This window comes from Paramisgurnus dabryanus, chromosome 18 (assembly GCF_030506205.2).
Source record: "Paramisgurnus dabryanus chromosome 18, PD_genome_1.1, whole genome shotgun sequence".
Taxonomy (NCBI): Eukaryota; Metazoa; Chordata; class Actinopteri; order Cypriniformes; family Cobitidae; genus Paramisgurnus; species Paramisgurnus dabryanus.
In genome coordinates, this window is record NC_133354.1 from 32,549,002 (window position 1) to 32,573,846 (window position 24,845).

General features: G+C 39.6%; 1 protein-coding gene across 2 annotated transcripts in view; it reads left to right on the forward strand.

Annotated features, from left to right (window-relative positions):
* galnt10 (UDP-N-acetyl-alpha-D-galactosamine:polypeptide N-acetylgalactosaminyltransferase 10 (GalNAc-T10)) overlaps positions 1-24,845 on the forward strand; it is an 86,666-nt gene that overhangs the window by 14,681 nt on the left and 47,140 nt on the right. For both annotated transcript variants that reach the window (XM_065287682.1, XM_065287683.1), the window contains exon 4: positions 15,554-15,720. In XM_065287682.1, the coding sequence (XP_065143754.1) occupies positions 15,554-15,720 (167 nt within the window). The remainder of the gene's footprint in view (positions 1-15,553; positions 15,721-24,845) is intronic.

Here is a 24,845-nt window from a genome sequence, read left to right on the forward strand (position 1 = left end):
AAAGTGCAAATGAAAAAAATATAGCTTTATAATCTGCAAAATAATAAAAAATAATTGTTTCAGCAGACTACATTTTTGCATGGCAGAACCTGAAACTGAACCTGAAGTTGCTCTTCATATAGGTTATAAATGAACAATAACAGTCACAACAGTCCAATATGAACAAGCTACAACTCCCTATTTATGTTCCCCTCTTAATGAGACACTTGGGCCTGCTTTACAGACATTATCAGATCCAGCCTGGGTGGAATGGGGGAAAGGCTCACTCTCAGAGTAGCCTCCAGTGTTGCTTTGAGTCTGTTTCGGGCCTTGGTCTTAGTTGTGGCCACAATGGAGAATCCTGATTCACACAGGTATGTAGTTGTGAATGGGAGGAGTAGTTTCACAGCCCTCAGTGCTAGACATGGGTACTCTTTTGAGACAGCAATCCAGAAGGAGCCCAGATCCTGTTTGCCCCACTGCAATTTTAAAGTACTGTCAGTGGCTACTTCCAGAAGCTGGGATTCCAGATGTGAGGGCAAAGCAACATCATTTTTAGTGGGATCCACAGAAAATGGATCCGCAATCCACATGTGTCCCTCTCTGGGATCCTCAGGAAAGTAGTCATCAAATTTTACTGCCAGTTGTGAGAGGTGCTGTGAGACTAAGTCACTAATCTTCACCTGGGGGGAGTTTTCCAAAATGTCAGACAAAAGGGGAAACATGTCCATCCTTTTTTCCTGAGTCCTCTTAATCCACAAAGCAAGTTTCCTCTTAAAAGCTTCAACTTTATCGGCAACAAAAAATATGTTGCTATTTCTCCCTTGAAGTGAGACATTCAGCTGGTTCAACAGTGAAAAAATGTCACAGAGGTAGGCAAGTTTAGCTGTGAACTGTGCATTGGCATAATAATGTGCAAAAGGAGATTTTCTCTCAGTGAGAAAAGATAGGACCTCATTCCTCAGTTCAAACAAACGCATGAGGACCAGTCCTCTTGAGAGCCATCTCACCTCACTGTGATAGAGCAGCTGGACATGATCTGCTTCCAAGCCTTCACAAAGTTTGGCAAAACATCTGGAGTTCACAGCATTATTTTTAATGAAGTTTATGGTTTTTACACTTACATCCATCACCTCGTGTAACTCTGGTGACATTTTTTTTGCCGCAAGGCTTTCACGGTGAAGAAAACAGTGTGTCCATTTAGCTTCTGGTGCACGATCAAGTATCTGCCTGACGACACCGTGATGCCTGCCTGTCATTGACGCTGCACCATCGCTGCACACCCCAACACAGTTCTGCCAGTCTAAGCCGTTCTCTTTGAAGTAGTTATCCATGTAGCGGAAACATTCCTGAGCCGTAGTCCGTGTGGGTAGCTCTCCACAAAACAGTATGTCTTCGTGCAAACTACTGTCCCATCGATAGCGAACAAAAACCAGTAGCAGTGCGGCATTTGTGACGTCAGTTGACTCGTCTAGTTGTAAAGAGAAAAATGGGCTGCTTTTTATTCTTTCTAGCAACTGATTCTGTATGTCTGTGGCCATGTCCGTGATACGGTGACTAACAGTGTCGTTTGAGAGTGGGATGGTTAGCAGTTTTTTGGCAGCAGCCTCTCCGATCATCTCACGGCACATATCTACAGCGGCAGGTAAAACCAACTCCTCCGCTATTGTGAATGCTTTCTTAGTCTGTGCCACTCGTCTGGCTACGAGGTAGCTGGCTTTCAAAGCGCATTTCGAATTTCCAGTTAGTGACACGACAGACCTTTTCTGCATCTGAAGCCCATTTTCTTTTCTCTTGAAAAATTCCACCGACTTTCCCACAAGCGATGGATGTTTGGTTTCTAGATGCCGCTTTAGTTTTGAAGGCTTCAGTGCTTCGTTGGATAGCATTAGCCCACACTCCACACACTGGGCTCTCGGCTCTGCCTCGTCACCTCCATTCACAAATCCGTATTTAATGAAGTCAGGATTGTATTTGCGGCAAAATCTTGACTTTTGAGGCGGGTTCGCGCAACTTTGGTCTCTCCTTTTCCGCTTTAAAAACTTCTCCATAACTTTTGCTACATGCTACGGTTGACTGTCTTCTTCTGGTTATTAGTGCTTGTTAAACCACTGAGGCATTACTGCCACTAGCGGTGGGATGGTGTATTGTAACTGTCTCATTTATAACAGTGGTCATTCTGGTGGCTTCAATTGATAACTTATTTGGTCCCACGGCCCTCACGGCCCACAGGTGAAAAACTTAAAGTTTTTTGCGGCCCTCGAGGTGGCCCTCCACACTTGGGCCGCGGCCCTATGGTTAAGAATAGGTGAGTTAAAACATGAACATCATTTTGATTTGAAATAAAAACAGTGACATCATCAGCATAAGCCGATATCGAGATTTCAGGCATGCCATTAATTCCATTAAGGTCCCTTCTAAGTCTGCACAACAGTGGCTCAATGACAAGGCTATATAATTGTCCAGACAGTGGACAGCCTTGCCTAATCCCTTTTAACATTGGTATTGGGGCACTCAACCCTCCACCAGCTTTCACAATCACAAAGACTTCAGAATATAACAACTTAATATATGATATAAAATTCTTCCCAAACCCAAAATTTTTTAAAACCTCAAAAAGATATGTATGATTAACCCTATCAAACGCTTTCTCTTGGTCTAACGAAAGCACACCCAAGTCAACATTATTAAATTGATTTAAATCAATGACATCTCTTAACAAAAAAAGATTGTCCATAATTGACCTATAAGGAATACAGTATGTTTGATCCCTGTGAACTAATACTTCTAAAATGTGTTTCATTTTGTTTGCTAAACATTTTGACAGTATTTTATAGTCTATACACAACAAAGAAACAGGTCTCCAGTTCTTTAGAAGGCACAAATCCCCTTTTTTAGGGAGCAAAGAAAGAACTGCTCTTCGACAACTTACAGGAAGTAGCTTATTCCTTATACTTTCCAATAAAACTTCATACACATCATTTCCTATTATACTCCAAAATGTCTGATAAAACTCTGCTGGTAACCCATCGATTCCTGAGGAGCGACCGTTTGATAACTGTCCCATTGCATCAGTAACTTCCATAAAAGTAATTAATCCATCCAAAGACTCTTTCTGTCCATTTGTCAGCTTTGGTAGATCACTCAGCAAATCAGAAACACATTCAAGATCACAAGTCTCAGCATCATACAAGTTTGTATAAAAATTAACTGCCAGTTTCCTTATTTCTACTGGGTCGGAGGTTATAACCCCATCAGGTCGCCGGAGGTGATACATTAGTTTTTGTTGAACACTTTTCTTTTCAAGATTAAAAAAATTTGAGGAGGGAGCATCCATATCTTTAATAGAACAAATTCTTGCTCTTATTAATGCTCCTTTCACCTGTTCTTGTAATAATAAACCAAGTTCTCTTTTTTTTCAAATGTTCATTGCGTATATTTCCAACATCATTGTTCATCACAAGAATATTCTCCAAAACATTTATCTCCCTTTGAAGTTTTTGTATCACTGCTTTTACCATAGAAATGGAATGTGAACTATGATTTTGACAAAATATTCTAATGTTTGCTTTGCCAATCTCCCACCACATGAGCACATTTTCAAAGGAACCCTTTTTTAACTTCCAGTCATTCCAAAAAGATTTAAAATTCTCACAAAATAAAGCATCTTGTAATAATTTAGTATTAAAATGCCAAAAATAATTTGGTTTTGAAATTCTTTTCATGTTCAAATCAAATAAGATCAAGTGATGATCTGAAAAACCAACAGGTAAAATAGAGACAGATGTAATTTTATTATTCCATTCTTTACGTATATAAAATCTTTCTAATCTAGCTCCACTAACCCTATTATTAGATACTTTGAGCCATGTATACTGTTTAATTCCTGTGTTTCTTCTTCTCCAAATATCTGTTAACTCAAACTCTTTCAAAATTTTTGACAATACAACACTTGATTCATGGTGAGGTTCTTCTCCATTTCTATCAATAATAAAATCAATCGTACAATTCCAGTCACCTCCAATGATGGTGCAAACATTATCATCAATTTTCTGGATAGCACTCCTTAATTTAAAAAAGTTACTCACACGCTCATGTCCATTATTGGGTGCATATACATTAATCAGAAAAAACACAGATCCTTCATATTCTATTTTTAACATCAATATTCTTCCCTTTACAATTTCTTCAATAGCCAAAATATTAACATTCATTTCTTTAGAAAATAAAATAGCAATACCAGCACTTGTATTTGTCCCATGACTTAAAAAACTTTTTCCTTCCCACCATCTACTAAATTCAAATTCATTATCTAAACTAGTGTGCGTTTCCTGTAAGAAAGCTACATTTATTTTTTGTATACCAAATAACTCTGATATCATTGCTAATTTATTACCATCTCTGCCCCCATTTATATTTAAAGAGCCCACCCTTAACAGCTCCATAGGAGAAAGGGGATAGAAAGAGGACAGAAAAAGAACAAAAAAGCAAAGAAAAATATTCACCCTGTGTAATTTAAACATTTGATTATTTTAGAGAAGCATTCATTTTATCCTTTCTTAACTTTGTTAGCATCTTCTTCAACCTGAACCTTTTTTGTTTACTTAAAGCATCATAACTAACATTTCTCTGCAATACTTTCACTGTATGAATGAATTTATTTTCATCAGGGAAAAAATCTCTAACTTCCATTGTTCTACCAAAGGTCACATCTAGGAAATTGTTTATGTCCTGCAATGTATACATGTCATCTACACTTCCACACTGTGATCCAAAATCAGATATATCAGAAAAAGCATCATCATCTCGGATCTCCAGATCAGCATCAGTACACATTTCACCAGAATTAGACTTTTCAGTATTTTCACTAGAAGCCCCTTCAACACTAACCGTAGCTATATCATCATTCGTTACACTATCTTCACCCGTTTCAGAAACCTTATGATTCCTACCAGAATCAACCAATTCATGAACGTTCTCAACCTGACTTTCAGTCAATCCATTACTCTCAATACTTTCCTGAGAACCATTTCGAGCCTGCACAACCTCAGAAACTAATGTACTACTCTCTCCAATAGCAGAAGTACTGGGTCTCACTTCTACATCACTAGCCTGAGCCTTGTGTGGACATGCGTGCCTTTTATGCCCGATATCTCCGCACTCAAAACATTTCATACTACCAGTGTTCGCGTAAATAAAATACGCTTTTCCCTCGTGCATAACTCTGAAAGAAATGTCCAACTCAGGTTCATTTAAGAACATAAACACCTGGCGCCTAAAAGACATAACATGCTTTAAGGCCGCGTGTTTACACCCTAGTGGGATCATTTTAATCTCACTTGCCATCTTTCCATATTGCATCAAAACTTTCTCAATTTCATAATTTCGAATGAACGGCGGTACATTAGATATTGTGACTCTAGTCGTTGGAGTAACAAGCGGTGAGATAATAAGAAAATCGCCACTTACCACAATTCCTTCGCTTATTAACTGATTAACTGTATCTTCCTTCTCAACAAACACCACCACTGCTTTATTCATCCTGGACGCTGTAGTGATATTCTCATACCCAATCTTTTCTCCTATCGCCAGCAACACATCTTCAACAGTGATGCCCTGAGCCGGAACACACCTGATTCCATGGCGGAGCGACACCTGTGGCGCTATCCCCGCGGGGATAGACGCCATCCCGATGCCGCCTCAAACACTAAAAAACGCTCCCCAAAAAAATCAAATATTAAATAAAAAGAACACACAAACAATCATAAACTTAGAAAACGGAAAAAAGAGAATATAGAAAAATATAAACGGGAAAAAACCCTGAAAACAAACGTCCTCTCCTCGTGAGCACCCTCACACGCACCCCAAACACTCCCAGCATGCACCGAGAGAGAGAGAGAGAGAGAGAGAGAGAGAGAGAGAGAGAGATTGTGTGGGTGAACTTGGCTTGTGTGGGTGACCTTGGCACAGTGACTAGTAACGTTTGTTGATAACTTAAAGCGTAACTAAACCCCTGGTCAGAGCCTGACTCCACCCACCAGCAATATTTGAAAAATGCAAGAAAAGTGGGCAGATCCCAACGGAGATAGAGGGGACGACCTAAGCTCATACCAAGTGTGTGGTGAGATCATAACAAGGGCGTGGTGAGCTTGAACCTGCTTACGTCACGAGTCATTTTTAGGACCCAACATCCATTAGGAAAATTCAACTGCAGTAGCCACCGTTCAACCTGAAGAGGGCAGCACTAAGACGTTTTTACACCATATATTGTAGTATTGAAACACTTTATATCCAAATGTCAAAAAACGTACATCAAAATCAATGAACAGCACTAATAAACCATCATTCTTACAGATCAGTAACTAAAAAAACTTGGATTAGGGTTTAGTTACTCTCTTTAAGTTATCGACAGACAAAAAAATGCTGTAATCTGAACGAGACATACATTAACCCTAGCTTCTTCTGTTTGTTATATATGCATTAGTCAATAATATTTTTTGAAAAAAGCTAACGTTAGGCAATGGAAAGCATTTTACTTACTTTTCTGGGTGCATCCGTGACAGGTGTCTGTTAAAGTTTGAGGTTGTCCCAGTCTTTTCCTTAATTGTGCGATTACACACACAACATTTAGCGCTGCTCTTTCCAGCATTAGAAGCAAAATTCGCGTAGGCGAACTTCACGATCCGGGGCACGTTTTTTGCATTTTACAAATGTGAACATTTAGCCCGCGAATCATGCATTGCACGAGCGTAAAAGTGAGTGACGTCAGTGAGTGTGTTGTCGTTGTCAAGCAAAGAGAGCGAGAGGTAGCAGTGTCTGTGAAGGGAGATCGCGACCGGTCTTGGGCACGAAACAGGAAAAGTGTAACACCTTATATAATTTTTTATAACATATTTAGTCAAAAACAAAGTGATGAATGCTCAAGTCCGATTGTTTATATCCGAGTCCAAGTACGAGTCATCAATCCGCGAGTCATCAATCCGCGAGTCCAAGTCGAGTCACAAGTCCAGAGAATGGATTCTCGAGTCGGACTCGAGTCCAAAGAATAGTGACTTGAGTCGGACTCGAGCCAGAATCCTATTAGCATAGGGGCCGTTTGAATGTAATACAAGTGTCATACAGTATTGTGGTTTAAAATCTGCTCGGTTCCAGAAATGTGAATGCTTTGTTCTGGACAAACTAACTAAAGCAGGATAAGTACATTTACTGGACATTTTATGTGAATGCTTTGTTAAAGAAGAATGTCTTAAGTTTAGATTTAAATTGATCGACTGTATCTGATACTCGAACATTATTTGGTAAATCATTCCAGAGCTTGGGGGCTAAGTAGGAGAAGAATCTACCATCTTTAGACACTTTTGATATTCTAGGGATAATTAAGTGACCAGAATTTTGTGATCGCAGTTTACGTGGTTGATTGTATTTTGATAGTAGTTCTTTAATATACGAGGGCGCTAGACCATTTAAGGCTTTGTAGGTGATTAGTAATATTTTAAATTGTATGCGATATTTAACTGGTAGCCAGTGTAAAGATGCCAGAATTGGACTTATGTGGTCATACTTTTTAGATCGAGTAAGCACTCTTGCGGCGGCGTTTTGAACCAGCTGTAGCTTGTTTACCTGATTTGCATTGCATCCCCCGAGTAACGAGTTACAATAGTCTATTCTAGAGGTCATTAAAGCATGGATAAGCTTTTCTGCATCTAATGCAGACAGCATATGGCGTATTTTTGAGATATTTCTAAGATGGAAGAATGCTGTGCGGCTAGTTGATTCAGTTCAATAATAGGTATCTCTGTCTTATTGGAGTTTAGCATAAGAAAGTTATGTGCCATCCAGTCACTAATATTGCTAATGCAGTCTGTTAGCTTAGAGAACTGGTGGGTTTCGCTAGGATGAGAGGAGAAGTAAAGCTGGGTAACATCCGCATAGCAGTGAAAACTTATGTTATGTTTCCTGATAATGTCTCCTAGAGGTAACTATTACTGTTATTCACTAAGAATGTGCATAGCTGGTCTAAAGTTATTAAGATCTTCCTGGTCAAGGTGTAGTTTTTTAATGAGTGTTCTAATAACTGCTAGTTTGAAAGCTTTTGGAACATATCCTAATTCTAGTGATGAGTTAAAAATATTTAGTACTGGGTCTGACACTACAGGGAATACCTCTTTAAGTAGTTTTGTGGGAACAGGCTCTAATATACAGGACAATGATTTGGATGATGTTACTAATTTAGAGAGCTCTTCTATTGTAGTAGCTTTAAATGACTCAAGATATTCGTATGGTAATCTAATGTTAAACGGTCAAAGATCACAGCAGAACCATAACGTGTCAGTCTCACTGCAACACTCAACCGTGTCTTAAAGTTAAGTGGTGGCGCTATGCTTAGCAAACAACCAAACATTTCAGTGCTCACTATTGACAAACCAATCAAATAGCCGACGTTTAAAATAAATATATATTTTTTATCAGGCCAAACACATATTTTTTTATTCAGGAGTTGGACTGCATCTATCTGAGGTGGAATTTTTATATTATCAACATCAAGTCTAGCCACATGTTTGTGGGAAACCAGATTACCTGGAGTAAACCCAAGCTGACACGAGAACTTGCAAACTTCACACAGAAAGGTCACCTGACCCAGCCGGACCCCAACAGAGTTGATAATATCAATAAAAGCCATATATACCACTGCCATACAGTACCATTGAATGCTACAAAATTCTTTGAATACTTGAAATAGATTTGACAATGCCAAGTATAAGGTGTGTGCAAGATGACGTAAATAAGTCTTAGCAGATGGTGTTACATAATTTAGGGATGGGACGATTACCGGTTTCACGATTAACCACGATAAAAATGTCCTGACGGTTAGTATTATCGTTTAAAATGTAATTATCATTACAATCGTGTTTGATTACGGTGATTTTGAAAACTCGCGGTAAATCCTGTCCAGTCAGAATCAGTTTGACGCAGGGCGCACATGCAACATAGTTTTTTGCACAAGAAGGCATTTAAGGGATAATGTTTTGTATTCATTCACGGTAAGCTTATTAGACTAAGATTTATTTATTTTTTTACCACAGAAATAATTTCAGGGACATGAAATATTAAATTGTGAATTTCAAAAATAAAACGTTTTTTAAAAACTGTTTTCAGTGTGTGTACTAGTTCTTTTTGAACATTTCCTTCTCATTTTTACAAAACCGTGATACCTTTGCCCACTATAATCATGATATGAAATTTTCATAGCATCCCATCCCTATAACATATAGTAATCTTAACTTACTAGGGATACTCTAAACTACTTATTAACTAGCATTTTAGCTAATTATCTATCTTAAAAAAACTACTCTAGTGTTAAGCTTGGGAAACACTTAACAATTTTTGTACCGATTATGAATTATACCCACATTAGTTTGGTCATAAAGACTGATATTGCCCAGTCTTTTCCAGTTGTGCCAGTGTTAGTAAAATATAAACATGTAGTGTGCTGTATCTACTAGTGATGCAACAATACACTTAGTTCACAGTTCAATACAATTTTCAGTTTTTGTCCGCGGTTTTCGGTTCGGTTTCGGTTCTGATGCCTTGGCCTATTAAAGTGTTTTTTAATTATTCTATGCTAAGGTAACAGGAACAGTGAGATGTTAAGAAGCAAAAATACTGGTTTTAATTGCAGAGAAATGTTAAATTAGATTTTTTGAGAAATGTTATTTAGTGACCTGCCCAAAGACTACAGATGCAAATTAGCTAGTAGCTAAATCTGGCGCAAAACATCTTTTCTCTATCTGAGATTAATGTTTGTCTGTGCATGTCCTTGATTAATAAAGAAATAAAGTAAAATAAATAAAAATAAAATAAAATATAGCTGCAAGCAGCGATACGGGGCCAAGCACCTTCAGCCAATGAGCACCCGAAGCACAGCAAAAAACCTACAACATCACCCAGGGCGCATTGAGCACCCAAGGTGCATCAAGAACACAAGGTGCAGTTAAGAACCCAAAGCGTAGCAATCACAGAGCAGAACCACCGCAGTGCAGAGCAGCAACAGAAAACATGGCAAAAATAGAACATATGTGAACTACAGACAGGTTCAGAAGAATAGGTGAGAAAGAACAAAACTTTTATAGAACAAATTAACACTCGCCTCAGGCAGGTTTCGAACCCAAGAACCCAGACTCTCTTTGAATGTGACTTACTAGATTAGCCAGTCAGTTGACACGGTTAAAGGGGCAGCAGAAAAGAGCTTACAGACATGCAAGGATTGACATATGCCAATCACCAAAGATGCAGAAATGACACCGCAGAGCAGAAATAACAGAAATACAATGCATATGAGAATTAAAAAGTTCAAGTAAGATTAAAGACAAGAAGAACATTCTGTACAGTAACGCTGTAAAATGTAATATACAGTAATAAACTATGACCAATAGACAACGTCACAGGCACGGTCAACTTTGGAGCAATATTTCTAAGAAAGAGAACAGAATATCAAAAATCTGTTCGGTCATTTCTGTGCGGATTGCTCCAAACATTATACGAACAGAACCTGGCATAAAATAAACAAAATTTGTAAAAGGAGTAGCGAAAAAATCATCTACCATATGCCATACAATAATACATGAACAGAATGTTTGAAAATGACAAACAAGGTATTGTTGCGATCGGCAGAGGTGTAAAGAGTAGCTGAAAGCCATACTTGAGTAAAAGTACAAATTCCTTACTGTAAAAATTACTCCACTACAAGTTACAAGTCACCAATTTAAATACGACTTGAGTAAAAGTATTAAAGTAACCCAATTTAAAAGTACTCAAGTATTTTTACTCGTACTGAATGTTGGGTCAAAGATGCACTAGTCCTCAACACAAAGAGACATTGTAGGTCTGGGCAGTGAAAACTAAGAAAGTTTATTTATGAGGTTTTATTTCCTAATATAGAAAAGAAATCAAACACCTCAAAATTTTGACCTGGCAGAACAAACACAGATTAAACATAGTCATAGTCTTTTGACTAAAATGTAATTTAGTTTTAGTCATATTTTTGTCATCTGAATTGATTTAGCTTTAGTCTAATTTTATTCAACTAAATGCCATGAGATTTTGGTCTAGAAATCTACATAAAATTTAAATGTGCCATGCTGAAAAATATATAGCCTAACTTTGTGATATAAATATATGGTAACACTTTACAATAAGGTTCATTAGTTAACATTAGTTAGCTACATTAGTTAACATGAACTTATAATGAAATGCACTTATACAGCATTTATTCATCTTTGTTAATGTTAATTTCAACAATTACTAATACTTTATTTAAATCTTGTTAACATTAGTTAATGCACTCTGAACTAACATGAACAAACAATTAAAGCTTAAATTTTTATTAACTAACATTAACAAAGATTAATAAATAATGTAACAAATGTATTGCTCATGGTTTGTTCAAGTTGGTTAATACATTAACTACTGTTAACTAATGAACCTTATTGTAAAGTGTTACCAAATATTCTTATATAGGCCTATCCTAAAAAAGATATAATTTTAATATTTTAAAAAAATCCAGTAAACTAAAATTACACCAACAGAAATATGATAATGCATATTAAAAACGTGAAGTTGTCCATTTGAAAGATTAATTGTATACACATGTAGTACGTAACACCACTATCTCACATTAAGTGCACTACATTTCTTCCGTCATGCATCCCTCTTTACAGTAAATACATTACAGCATACTTGATTAAATGTGAGGACAGTGAAATTGTACACTTATTATCAATCTTATAATGTACTTAAGTTACTCGGGCAATCAGTACAGGACATCGCTGGTTTATTTAGGCTTATATAGTAAGTTATATCAAGTTATGTACCAGCTCAGGTTAGCTGATAAAGTAGCATCAGAGTATACAAACATTTGTGCTTGCCTTTGAGTTGCGGGATGACCCTCCTGCAATCGCGCATCACTTTTGTTTTGATTGTAGCATCACATGTTTAACAAAGGGTTCCATTGACTGAAGCAAATGTGATATGCATCCATATGTTTGCTCTTTATCTCTTCTTTTAGTCCAGACGCAAACTTTTCTCTACAGTTTATGACATACGCAGCACGCAGATGTCCCGCTACGGCGGCTCAACGCAAGCCATTCAGCGTTTGACACCAAAGTACCGCGAGACCAGACTTCTCCATATGCATTTGATTCGCTCTCGCAGTACTTTGATTTCATACGATTGCTCTGCGCAGCGCCAAATGAAGTCCCTCAGTTGTGTGTGTGCGTGTAACACCTCGCGACCACAGATTCTATCCATCATCACTCTCTGACACTTTCGTCTCATTTTTATTTGACGAATAAACAATGTAGCGAGTAACGTTAAGTGTCATTTCAAATGTAGTGGAGTAAAGAGTACAAATACCCAATCAAAAATGTAATTGAGTAGAGAGTAAAAGTTGCCTATATTTTTGATACTCAGTACAAGTACAAAGTAGCCCAAAAAATACTTAAGTACAGTAACGAAGTACATTTACTCGAGTACTTTACACCTCTGGCGATCGGCATAAACCAGTAACTCCAATTTCACAAAGAATATGTATATCAAACAAAGTATTCAGAAGTTATATGCAGTTTGCTAAGAACTGTTATAGTTTATAACACCTAGGTGGCGCTGTACTCTTATTTCCCAGGTACCCTCAGGACATCATGCCGAAGCTTCCTACCGATTTTTCTGATACTTCAAAAGTTATAGGAATTTATGAAAAATTTCAAAATGGCAGACAGGCGGTTCGGTCAAACCCGGCATAATACACATCGACAGATGCGGCATGAGGCAAGGAATCCGTAGAAAATGGTAAATGGACTGCATTTATATAGCGCTTTTAACAGATATGGCCATCCAAAGCGCTTTACAGTTAGCCTCACATTCACCCATTCACTCACATATTCATACACCGATGGCGGTGTCAGCCATGCAAAGGCGCCAGCCAGCTCATCGGAAGCAGCTGGGGTTAGGTGTCTTGCTCAAGGACACTTCGACACTTGGTCCGGTGGAGCCAGGGATTGAAACACCAACCTTCTGGTTTGTAGACAACCTACATGAACCACTGAGCCACTGCGTAGACACAAAGATCATAATTTTCTGACAAACAGTTCAGTAGTTATGGGCAAAAATAGCCTTTTTTCATACCCCCAGTTCATGGTCGACATGAAGTGTACCAAATTTAATTTTGATTGATCAAAGAATGACCGAGATACAGTTTCAGAACCAATTTTGCGTCAATCTCGTTATGTTCACGCATTTATTATTATTATTTATTAATATGTTAACTACCCCTCCGGCTGACATGTTGATATCTGTTCTAAGTTGGCGTGGTGTGCGTAAGGTACGAGAGGGCATGACTGATGATAGTGTCGTGATTCAGTCATGACAACGCCATTCTCAGCCTGCACTCCAGCTGGGTCAACTTTGTTTTTTAAAATAGTTAATATATTTTATATTCAAACTGAAAACATGATGTGATTAACACTCAAGTCATTCAAGTCATCGTGTCTCAAGTCAAGTCAAGTCCCGAGTCTTTAACTTCCAAGTCCGAGTCAAGTCTCAAGTATTTTTTTTTTTTGTCAAGTCAAGTCACAAAAATATCGACTCAAGTCAACTCGAGTCCAAGTCACCAAGTCACAAGTCCCCATTGCTGATAAAATCCTATCAGAGGTCCAAAATGTCATTTAAACACACCAATGGCTTTGCTGTCATCAGGATAAAACATGTTACCCCTCGAACCCTCCCTCCTAACAGAGCGTCCCCACAAAACAAACCTCAATGTAACCCCTGAACATATATACTATATTCTCATTATTTTTTAACACATCAATAGTTATGCTCTGGCACAGAGTTAGACCCTTTTGATTCCACACAGAAACAGCAATGCGTGCGGCATGACATAACGGAACATCCTGGATCAGTTTTTTTTCGCTCTTCTTTAATCTTTTTTTATGTATTATAGAAGTATCTGATCGGGACTCGCTATCGGCAGATACTCAAAATCAAATGACTCGGACTCGAGGGCAAAAAATCCTGATCGGGACATCCCTAATCAAAATTCTATGCGGGTCACTCCAAATATCACCTGTGCCAAATTTCATAACTTTGAAGGAGGAGTAGCGAAAAAACAAAATACTGTACATTTCAAAATGGCCGCTACTGTAATGGGAGGAGTCTTACTGTAAAGTATCAAATTCAATAAGCGGGATAAGAGCATTCACGTTTACTAAGTTGAAATTTCATAGATCAAATGGATCACCAGTTATAACCATTTGAACATTGAATTTTTGAGGTTTTTTTCAGGTACTATTCTTAAAATCTACTCAAGTAAAAGTTAAAAGTAAGTCATTATAACTTTACTCAGAGTATAAGTTTTTTTTACAGCGGGGAGAGGAGGAGGATTGTAGTATGGTTCAAAAAACGACAAGGGAATATAAATTTCAAACTAGTTGTTTTTAATTGTAGGAACATCTTTACAATTAAAGTGCAATAACAAAAAGTTAATCAAATAAAAAGCTTTTTTAAACCAAGAAACATTTATGGAATTTTACCTGTGAGTTATGAATTTTTGAAGGTGGTCAGCAGCTAGTAAATACAATCACTATAGTAAGGTTGTAATTGTTGTATTGCTGGTAACATACATTCTTTTATTAAACTATATATAGTTTAAATGAGCATATAATGAGATGAGTGCCATGGCTATATACTTTTGACACGTTTATTGTCTTCTAGCTTCCCTGACCTGGGTACCTGATGTCAGATCTCTCTCTCTCTCTCTCTCTCTCTCTCTCTCTCTCTCTCTCTCTCTCTCTCTCTCTCTCTCTCTCTCTCTCTCTCTCTCTCTCTCTCTCTCTCTCTCTCTCTCTCTCTCTCTCTCTCTCTCTCTCTCTCTCTCTCTCTCTCTCTCTCTCTCTCTCTCTCTCTCTCTCTCTCTCTCTCTCTCTCTCTCTCTCTCTCTCGCATGTATAATTAGAAGAAAAAAAATATTGATATATTAGGTATTTATATATAATATAAATTATAAATAAATATACAAATGTATATACACATGTAAACATTTCTTAAATATATACATGCATGTGTGTGCATTTATTTATACAAGGTTTTTATATACAGTTCACACATATATATGATGTAAAAACTTTTATTCTGCTATCGATTAATCGCGATTAATCGTTAAGCATCCCTAATTGGAATGAAACACTCGCTTCACGTCAGTGGAAAGTGGTCACCTAAATATGACCAGGGGTTTCTTTCATAAGATTTTAACTGAGGCGGGTCTGTTTTTTTACTCAGTAAGGGATATGATTTAAAATGTAGCGAAGTACAATACTTTAAACAAAACATACTTAAGTAAAAGTACAGATTTTAAAAACTATTTAAAAAAGTAAAAGTACACCAAAAACTACTCATTTACAGTAACGTGAGTAAATGTAATCCGTTACTTGCCACCTCTGCTCAGCACCTTCGGTGCTTGACCCCTAATGATATAAGAAGTGTGAATATTACATAACATTGTGGCTGTTTCTTTCATCTACAGCTGTAAGATGAAGCTGTATGCAGAAAAGCTTCCCAACACAAGTATCATCATCCCCTTTCATAACGAAGGCTGGTCCTCACTACTGCGCACAGTTCACAGCATTCTTAACCGCTCACCACCCCAACTCATTGCTGAGATCATTCTGGTGGATGACTTCAGTGACAAAGGTACAAGCAACATGAAGATTGCAGATTTACAGAGAAATGCTTTGACTTAGTAAACGTCTAAGGCTGAGCTGAGCCAAACCATTGCTGTTAGATTTTCAGATAAAACCTTACACTGAGGAGTAGTATAGACCATATGCAGAGGTAATCCCGGAATACAGTTATAAATATGGAATTTACAGTATAATGCAGATGTCAAGTAAACACAGTTTGTTGGATAGATGGATGAATTATAAGGACATATTAAAGCATGCATGATGCTCGTGGTGTTTTTTATTTGAGGAAAAACATCTTCGCTACAACCAATCAAAAAAAAGTTTTGTTTAACTTATGATTAAATTATGATTTAATATTGTACAATAGAATCTTCTTCTCAAAGTTACAATAGCAAAAATAATGATATAGGGCCAGATTTAATAAACGGGACAAATTTGCGCGAGAGTGCAATTCCAAAAAAGCGCAGATGGAAGTGGTAATATCTGTAGGTTATTTACTAAAAAGGTGCAAATTAAATAACACAGGCACAACACTCATACTGACCGACGCAATCTATTAAGAGCAGCGCAAATTAGTTCAGGGTCGCAAAAATTAGCAGAGCTGATGAGTTTCAGGTGATTTATTAACACTTATTACACGGCTCTCTGGAATGCTTGATTCTGATTGGTCAGTTGAGACATTTGCAGGTTCGTTCTTTTCAAATAATAACCGCTCCAAAATAATAACGCATAGCCGGACTACTTGCACGAGTAAAATCGCTCCGCGCCAATAAAGATCAATAAAGATTACTGTCTGTTTGGCGCCATCTTGTGACAAACACTCGACAACCACGACAAGACACAGACAGCTTACTGAGACTGAACTTGACAAAATAGAGCATGACAGCTACGAAGCCAACACACAAAAAAATACAGAATGGGCATTAAAGCTTCTCAAAGACTGGTTAAAGAGAAAAAAATGGAGACAGACAAGTATGAAGCAGAGGATCTTAATAAGGTATTACGATCATTTTATGCATCTGTGCAAAGTTTCGCGGAAGGATAAAAATGTTAATTTAAAACAAATATGCCAATAAAATGTTTCAAATTCATATTAATGTCCAGTTTTTTTCTTATGTGACAAGTAGCCGTGTAATAAGCGGGATAATGTAGAGGCAGCCGGTAGTTATTGGGAAATAAGCCCCTTCAGTGTGATACAAGACCCTCCGCTTCGCGTCGGGTCCTGATCACACTGTCGGGGCTTATTTCCCAATAACTACCGGCTGCCTCTACATTATCCCTTACTTAATGCCCTTGAGTTCAGCACCACAGACATCACAGCTAACAAAGCCATAGTACACTGAAAAGAACCAGAGGACACAAAGATGAAGGTTTAAATGAAGCTTTAAAACACGTGGTATTGTGTGACTTCTCCTAGTGACTCCTCTTTTATTTCATCCAGCAAATAAAAAAACAACATGACTTGGCAAACAATATCTTTGAATAATATGTTCCTCTGGCATTCCAAATAAACTGATGCATGTTAAAAAAAATCTAATGGTACCACGTATCTCTTATCAGCACTAATTGCAGCCATTTCAAGCGCAAAATGATTTAAAACATGCTTTTTTCAATGTTAAATTATGGCCCAAATAACAGTAATATCACACCTTAGTAAATCACGTTGCGTGAATCATTAAAATTATTTCCCCCATACATTTTGTGTTGAAAAGGGAAAATCCAAAATGCATATGCAATTGCAAAGGTTTATTGCAACAACAACAAAAAATAGACCACACCTTTTCAGCACTTATTATTCACTGCGTGCATTTAGTAAATCCTGACAGTTGTTATTTAATGCCAATGGTTTGTGCTGATGCAAGCTGTAACACTCTAAAAATGGTTGGGTTAAAAACAACCAAATTGGCAACCCAGCCCTGGGTAAATATTGGACAGAACACATGCTGGGTTAAAGTAACCCAGCACGTTGGGTAACACATTTTAACCCAGCAGGCTGGGTTGTTGAAAAAACCCAACATATAGTCATTTTAATCAATAATGGGATTAATATTCTGGGTTTGGGTTATACTTGCTGGGTTATTTTTATCATGTGCTTTATTGTAAATCAAGACCATTGTGAACACCAAATAAAGGTTTATTTGACTGCAAAATAACTACAAACGTTTTTACAGTTGGCAGTTGCAAAATCATTTAAAGGACTGTTTACTGACAAGTATAAATATATTTATTAAATATCATAAATTATGCACATTGAAGTAACAATGTAACAGGTTGAATCAATTGTTTGAATTTAAGACAGAATTTGTAATTTTACAGTAATAAATAAATAAAATACTAAAACGTACATAAACAAAACTACAGCAGTTTAGGAAAAAATGTAATTGTTAAATTAAAAGTAAAATCATTAGATGTGTAAAGTTTTTTTTTACAGAACAGATGTTCTAAGTTTCACGGTATGGAAAGTATTTGACAAAAAATACTTAATTTATTAAAGTTACTCCTCGTGAACAAAGATGTACAAAGGAATCGATCAGCAGAGGATTCTTTCATTTGGAAAATGACAGACTACAGCAATTCTCATGTAGAAGCACATTGCCTGGGCTATTTATTTTCAAACATGTAAAATTACTTTAAACCACAGACTGTAAAAAAATATGGAAGTAGTGTCCGTGACGTTTAAGTCACTTCCGTATTGGCTCCATCAGAGAGAGCAGAAGGTTGCGCCACACTTAAAACATACATCAACAGCTGCAAGTAGTATGGTTTGTTCCAGAGCTTGCAATTAATAACTACAAAAAGATTGAGAGATCTGCTGCATGTTTCCCATGTCCAGGACGAAAGGAAAGGGTTTCGTGGATTCTGTCCAGAGAATAAATTCCACCACATTTGTTTTAATCTACAAAAGAGGAAAAAACTTTTAGTTGTCAGAACTGAATGATCAGATTTAAGTAAACCATGTGAGCCAAGTGAATTATACAATTTAAAAAAATGATAAGGCTTCCTTTTGCATCCCTGGCCGTATTACCACCACGTGTGAGATTTTATTTTTTAATAAAAAATGCAATGGCCTGTCATCAGTTTTCATAAGACTTTGGTGTTAAACTCCTTTAACTGTTGTGCCAACAACAAAGGCTGCAAACCACACAGACTGACAAATTGTAACGACTCGTAAAATGAGGAGGAAGCAAATGCAGGAAATCAATGAATGTTTATTTACAAATAGGTAAATATGATATGATTATGACAGAGCTGATGAATATCCAGAGTCTTTGCAATGGTGAAACGAAGGACTACGGTGGTGAGTGAAGTGTTGGTTGGTGAAGATGGTGTTGTAATGATGATGGTCAAATGGTGAGAACCAGGAACAGACTGGAACATCCCCACGAAGACAACACGAACACTAATCCAACACGGGAACAAAACACATTACTCCAGCGAACACAGCATGAACATGAAGTGAGGATCTGACAACAAACAGAGAGAGCGGTGAGAAGATATAGCCGAGTGGTGATGAGGATCAGCTGGAGCGAGACAATCAACACAAAGGTGGCTGGAATCATCCTAATGAGCACATGGAAACAGACGTGAGTACAAACACAACACATGACATGGAGGAAACAATGGATTTCCTACCATGACAGTACCCCCTCCCCTAGGACGTCCCTTGACGTTCCCAGCCTAATACCTGTTGATTGTAATCATCAATAAGGCTATGATCCAATATGTCCCAAGCAGGAACCTAACTTCTCTCCTCCGGACCGTAACCTTCCCAGTCCACCAAGTACTGAAATCCGCATCCACTCCGCCTAGAGTCCAGAATACGGTTAATCGAATAGGTTGGTTCCCCACCTACGAGACGAGGCGGGGGGGGACCGGGACTGGTGGTTAAGGCGAGAACGAAGCACGGGTTTAATTTTGGAAATGTGGAACGCAGGATGAATTCTCCTGTACGCAGGAGGGAGATTAAGGCGAACTGTTAACGGATTAATGATTTTGGCAACAGCAAACGGGCCAATAAATTTGGGAGCATGCTTATTCGAGACGGATCGCATCGGAATGTTCTGGGTAGAAAGCCACACTTTTTGACTGACGACGTAAACGGGAGGCTTGGACCGGTGGCGATCGGCTTTAGCCTTGGTGCGCGACCTCGCCTGGAGTAGAGCTTCACGAGCTCTGGTCCAGGTTCGGTGAGTCCTCTGAACAAATGCGTGTGCGGAGGGGACCGAGACTTCTAGAAAAATTACGTGGCTGGTAACCTAAGCTACACTTGAACAGTGATAGGTCCGTAGATGACACTGACAACAAATTGTGTGCATACTCCACCATAGAGAGGTGTTGGCTTCAGGATGAGGGATTCTTAGAGACCAAACATCGCAACACCCTCTCCACATCTTGGTTGGCTCGCTCAGTTTGACCGTTGCTCTGGGGATGAAACCCGGCTGAAAGGCTAACAGTCGCCTCTAGCAATTTGCAAAATTCTCGTCAAAATTTGGACACAAATTGGGGACCCCTGTCGGAGACCACGTCTGTCGGAAGGCCATGTAAGCGGAAGACGTGGTCTACGACAGTTACCGCTGTCTCCTTGGTTGAGGGGGTCGCCTTCAAGAATCGGTTCACTACGGTTAAAATCACTGTATTACCCTGGGAGGGCAGTAAAAAAATCTAGTGCGATGTGGGACCAGGGTCTCGAAGGGACTGGCAGTGGTAAGAGTAACCCATCAGGGGGGCGATTGGAAGTCTTACCAACAGCACAGACGGAGCAAGCCAAAACAAAATCATGGATGTCAAGAGCCATCCTCTGCCACCAGAATCGGTGCTTAATTAGAAATTTTGTGCGACTCACCCCTGGATGACAAGCCACACTGGAACAATGACCCCACTGAATAACGTCGGACTGTAACTACTCCGGTACAAATAAGCAGTTTGGTGGGCAACGGGTCGGGGGCGCTACCCCTTCTAAGGCTGTCAAAACCTTCGATTCGACCTCCCATCTGAGCGCAGAGACAAATAGGGTCTCTGGCAAAATTCGCTCAAATCTGACAATCGGGACGCTCAAAAAGGCAAGACAAAGCATCGGGTTTGGTGTTTTTAGAACCCGGATGGTAGGAAAGTGTAAAATCGAAACGACCGGATAAAGAGCCCACCGAGCCTGCCTGGAGTTGAATCTTTTGGCCGTTCTAATGTGTTTAAGGTTCTTATGATCAGTCCAAACAATAAAAGGTACACCCGAACCTTCTAACCAGTGACGCCATTCTTCTAATGCAAGTTTGACCGCCAACAACTCTCTATTGCCAATGTCATAATTAACTTCCGCAGGAGATAGACGATGGGAATAAAACGCGCATGGATGGACCTTTCCATCTGAGGATGTTTGCTGCGAAAGAACTGCTCCTACCCCCACCTCTGATGCGTCGACCTCCACTATGAACTGACGTGATCGATCAGGGGTGACGAGAATCGGAGCTGAAACAAAGCAACTCTTGAGTTTACACCTGAACGTAGTTCTAGGGGAGGTCAAGGCGGTCAGAGGTGTGGCTAGTTGGCTGAAATTGCAAATGAAACGCCGATAAAAATTGGCGAATCCCAGAATCTCTGCAGGGCCTTGCGAGACTCTGGGGATGGCCAATTTACCACAGCCTTAACTTTGTCAGGATCCATGCGAACGCCCTGAGTGAAAACGATATGTCCTAGGAAGGAAACAGACTGTGCACAAAAAACGCATTTCTCCGCCTTGACAAACAATCCATTCTCTAGCAACCGCAGAAGCACTCCTCGTACGTGTTGCGCGTGTTCCTGGAGAGACAAAGAAAAAATCAATATATCATCCAGGTAAACATATATGAATAGATCTACCATGTCTCGCAACACGTCATTAACGAGTGCTTGAAAGACTGCGGGCGAGTTCGTTAGCCCGAAGTGCATGACACAATACTCAAAATGGCCTCTAAGGGTGCTAAAAGCAGTCTTCCATTCATCCCCCTCCCTGATGTGAACCAAATGATTAGCATATTCTTTGTCTGTTCCAGAGACAGTGAGTCCAATTTAGTGAAGACGGACGCTCCCTGTAACCTCTCATTCATAAGCTGTTCAACCCTCGGTAGTCAATACAAGGTCGCAGAGATTCGTCCTTCTTCCCCACAAAAAAGAACCCCGCCCCCGCTGGAGAAGAGGAAGGACGGATGAACCCCGTTGCTAGAGAACTGCATATATATTTCTCCATGGCCGCTGTCTCTGGAACAGACAAAGAATATAACTTGCCTTTAGGCCGAGAGGTACCTGGCAATAACTCTATAGCACAGTCGTAGGGATGATGGGGAGGGAGAGAATCGGCCCGAGACTTACTGAACACCTCCTTCAAGTCGTGGTACTCCGCGGGCACTTTAGACAAATCCACTGCTTCCCCCTGAAAAACAGACTCAGAAACAGTGAGACAAGCAGACAATAGACAAGACTGATGACACCCCTCGCTCCAGCTAATAACAGAACCAAGGTGCCAGTCAATTTTGGGATTGTGTTTATGTAACCAGGTATGTCCAAGAACCATGGGAGACTGAGGTGAGTCCGGGATGAAAAAAGAAATGTCTTCGGTAAGATTGCCAGATGTAACGAGTGAGACAGGTATGGTGGTTTGGGTGATGACTGGTAGTTTGTGTCCGTTAAGCGCAAAGGGTGCGTTAGATGAGAGAGGTGAGAGGAATTTTGAGCTTTCTGGCAAAAGTGTAGTCCATGTAGTTACCCTCCGCCCCAGAATCAGTGCCAGGAGTGCCTGACTGTCGTGTGAGCGGGTGGACCACCATAGTTTCACCGGAAGGAGTGTCGATGTAGAAGAGGTCTTCCAGGCAGAGATCCCACCCGATAGTAGCCTCAGTTTTACTATCGGGCTTGGTCTTTTACCGGGCAGCTCCGCCTGATCATCTCCTCCCGGGACTGGTCTCCGATCTGGTTGCTAGAACTGCTTTTCCCCTCCATTTGGCGGCTTGGGCGAGACGGTTGTCAACTCGGATAGTGAGGTTGATTAAACCGTTGAGAGAGGTGGGAAGTTCAACAGCGCGAATCTCCTGCTGGATGCGGTCAGCCAACACATGCAGGAAGTGATCCAACTGCGCCTCTTCGTTCCACTTACACTCCGCTGCCAGGGTACGAAACCTGATGGCGTAATCTGATACGGACCTGTCCTCCTGGCGAAGATCAGTGAAATGACTATCCGCCACCTTCCCGGCGACGGAGCGGTCAAAGACGCGCTTCATCTCTTCAGAGAGGGCATGGAACGAAGCACAGCAGATGTCCTGGTTCTCCCACACCGCCGTCCCCTAGAGGGCAGCCTTCCCAGTTAATAGTGAAAGTACAAAAGCTACCTTCATCTCTTCACTCGTGAAGGTGCGGGGCTGTAGAGCGAAATGTAAGGAACAGTGAGGCTCGACCCATCTCATCTATCGCCTTGTCCTGACGATCCATTCGGCTGATGGCTCTCTGTAGGAATTTCTCTAGATGGGGAGCGATCGCATGCTGCTTCCATTGATGGTCAGATCCGGAACATCCACACAAAGACAACACGAACACTAATCCAACACGGGAACAAAACACAGTAATCCAGCGAGCACAGCATGAACATGAAGTGAGGATCTGACAACAAACTGAGAGAGCGGTGAGTAGATATAGCGGAGTGGTGATGAGGATCAGCTGGAGCGAGAGAATCAACACACATGTGGCTGGAATCATCCTAACGAGCACATGGAAACAGACGTGACACGGATGAAAACAATGGATTTCCTACCGTGACACAAAAAGGATGATCTGACTATAAAGAATAAAGTGCAGCAGTACTTAAATGTAGCAGATAATTAAGACATTCCCAATACATTTTAAATAGGAATTATTAAATGTTATACTTACTGCATGAAGTTGAATGAAGGCCTTGCTATCCTCATCAATGGATGGACGGAAGACCTTTCAACCAACTATGCAGACTCTAGGAGGAAGAATGGGAAAAAAACATAACATTTCTGTTACAGTATCAGCCACAGATCAGAGGGTTGGTCATTATAAATTTGAAATCACAGGAGACAACCCAAAAATATTATGAAATGAATATAAAATAGTACTGTAACTTAATATGACTCAATAACACATGTAAATTCCATGTTTGTTAACTTGTTAACCATTAGTCACTTTCAAGCAGCCTCTGTCTTAGTGACAAACATATGTTTATGTTTTCAAGTTCATGTCCAAACACTTAAATTATTGTTTCATTTGAAAGAGAGGACCAAGCAACATACTAGACACCGTTTTTTTGAAACGCTGTTTTGTACTCATTTATCGACGAGTTACCTGCCGTACTGACGGTGAACTGAATGTGCTGCTTGTCCCTGCCTCTCAGTGACAGAGCAATCGGGAAAGTTAACTTGTGCTCGCAGTCTGTCTTTGAGAAGAAAGCCACTCATTTGTCACTAAATTTTGTGTCGCTATTGCTAAGCTGGGAACACTGGGCGCTTGTTTGACAAAAGCCGAAGTGGGGTGGCGGAGTTCTGACTCAGTACCGGTTTTGACTCACTTTATTAAAGGCTCACAGAAATTGTCATGGGTTAACGGTTAACCGTGTGATAGGGATTTTAAAACATCAAAAAACTGTATTAATATGCCATATCACACATCTTAGGACGACTATTTGAGTCAATTTGTGTAATTGGCGATCTGAGGTAACAGTCGCCATTCCTCTAAACTACACCAGTCATCTTAGTCTGAATATGTTAACATTTGCTGTCTCGCAAAATGTAATAATCTTGTTTATATTCATATGAAATGTTTACAAAAACATATAAACTTACCTTTGAAACAACTGCTTCCAGTGGCTCTGTTCTTTCATATTGACCGGGCCTGCTCATGTGGCCGAAGTGCATCACGAATGTACATGGCAGAACCTATGAAGGGGGTCCGCTCGTAAGAAATGGCCAATCATAAATTAAATGGCAGAGGCACGCTATTGTAATGAGAGCCAGAATGGCTCCCTCTGCTGGCCTGCAGAGGTGTCTCTCATCTGTCACTATCCGGACTGCATTACCCATCATCCCTTGCACTACCAGTTCCTCACCACACCTGTTTCCTGTTTGTAATCACCTAGAGTATATAAATCAT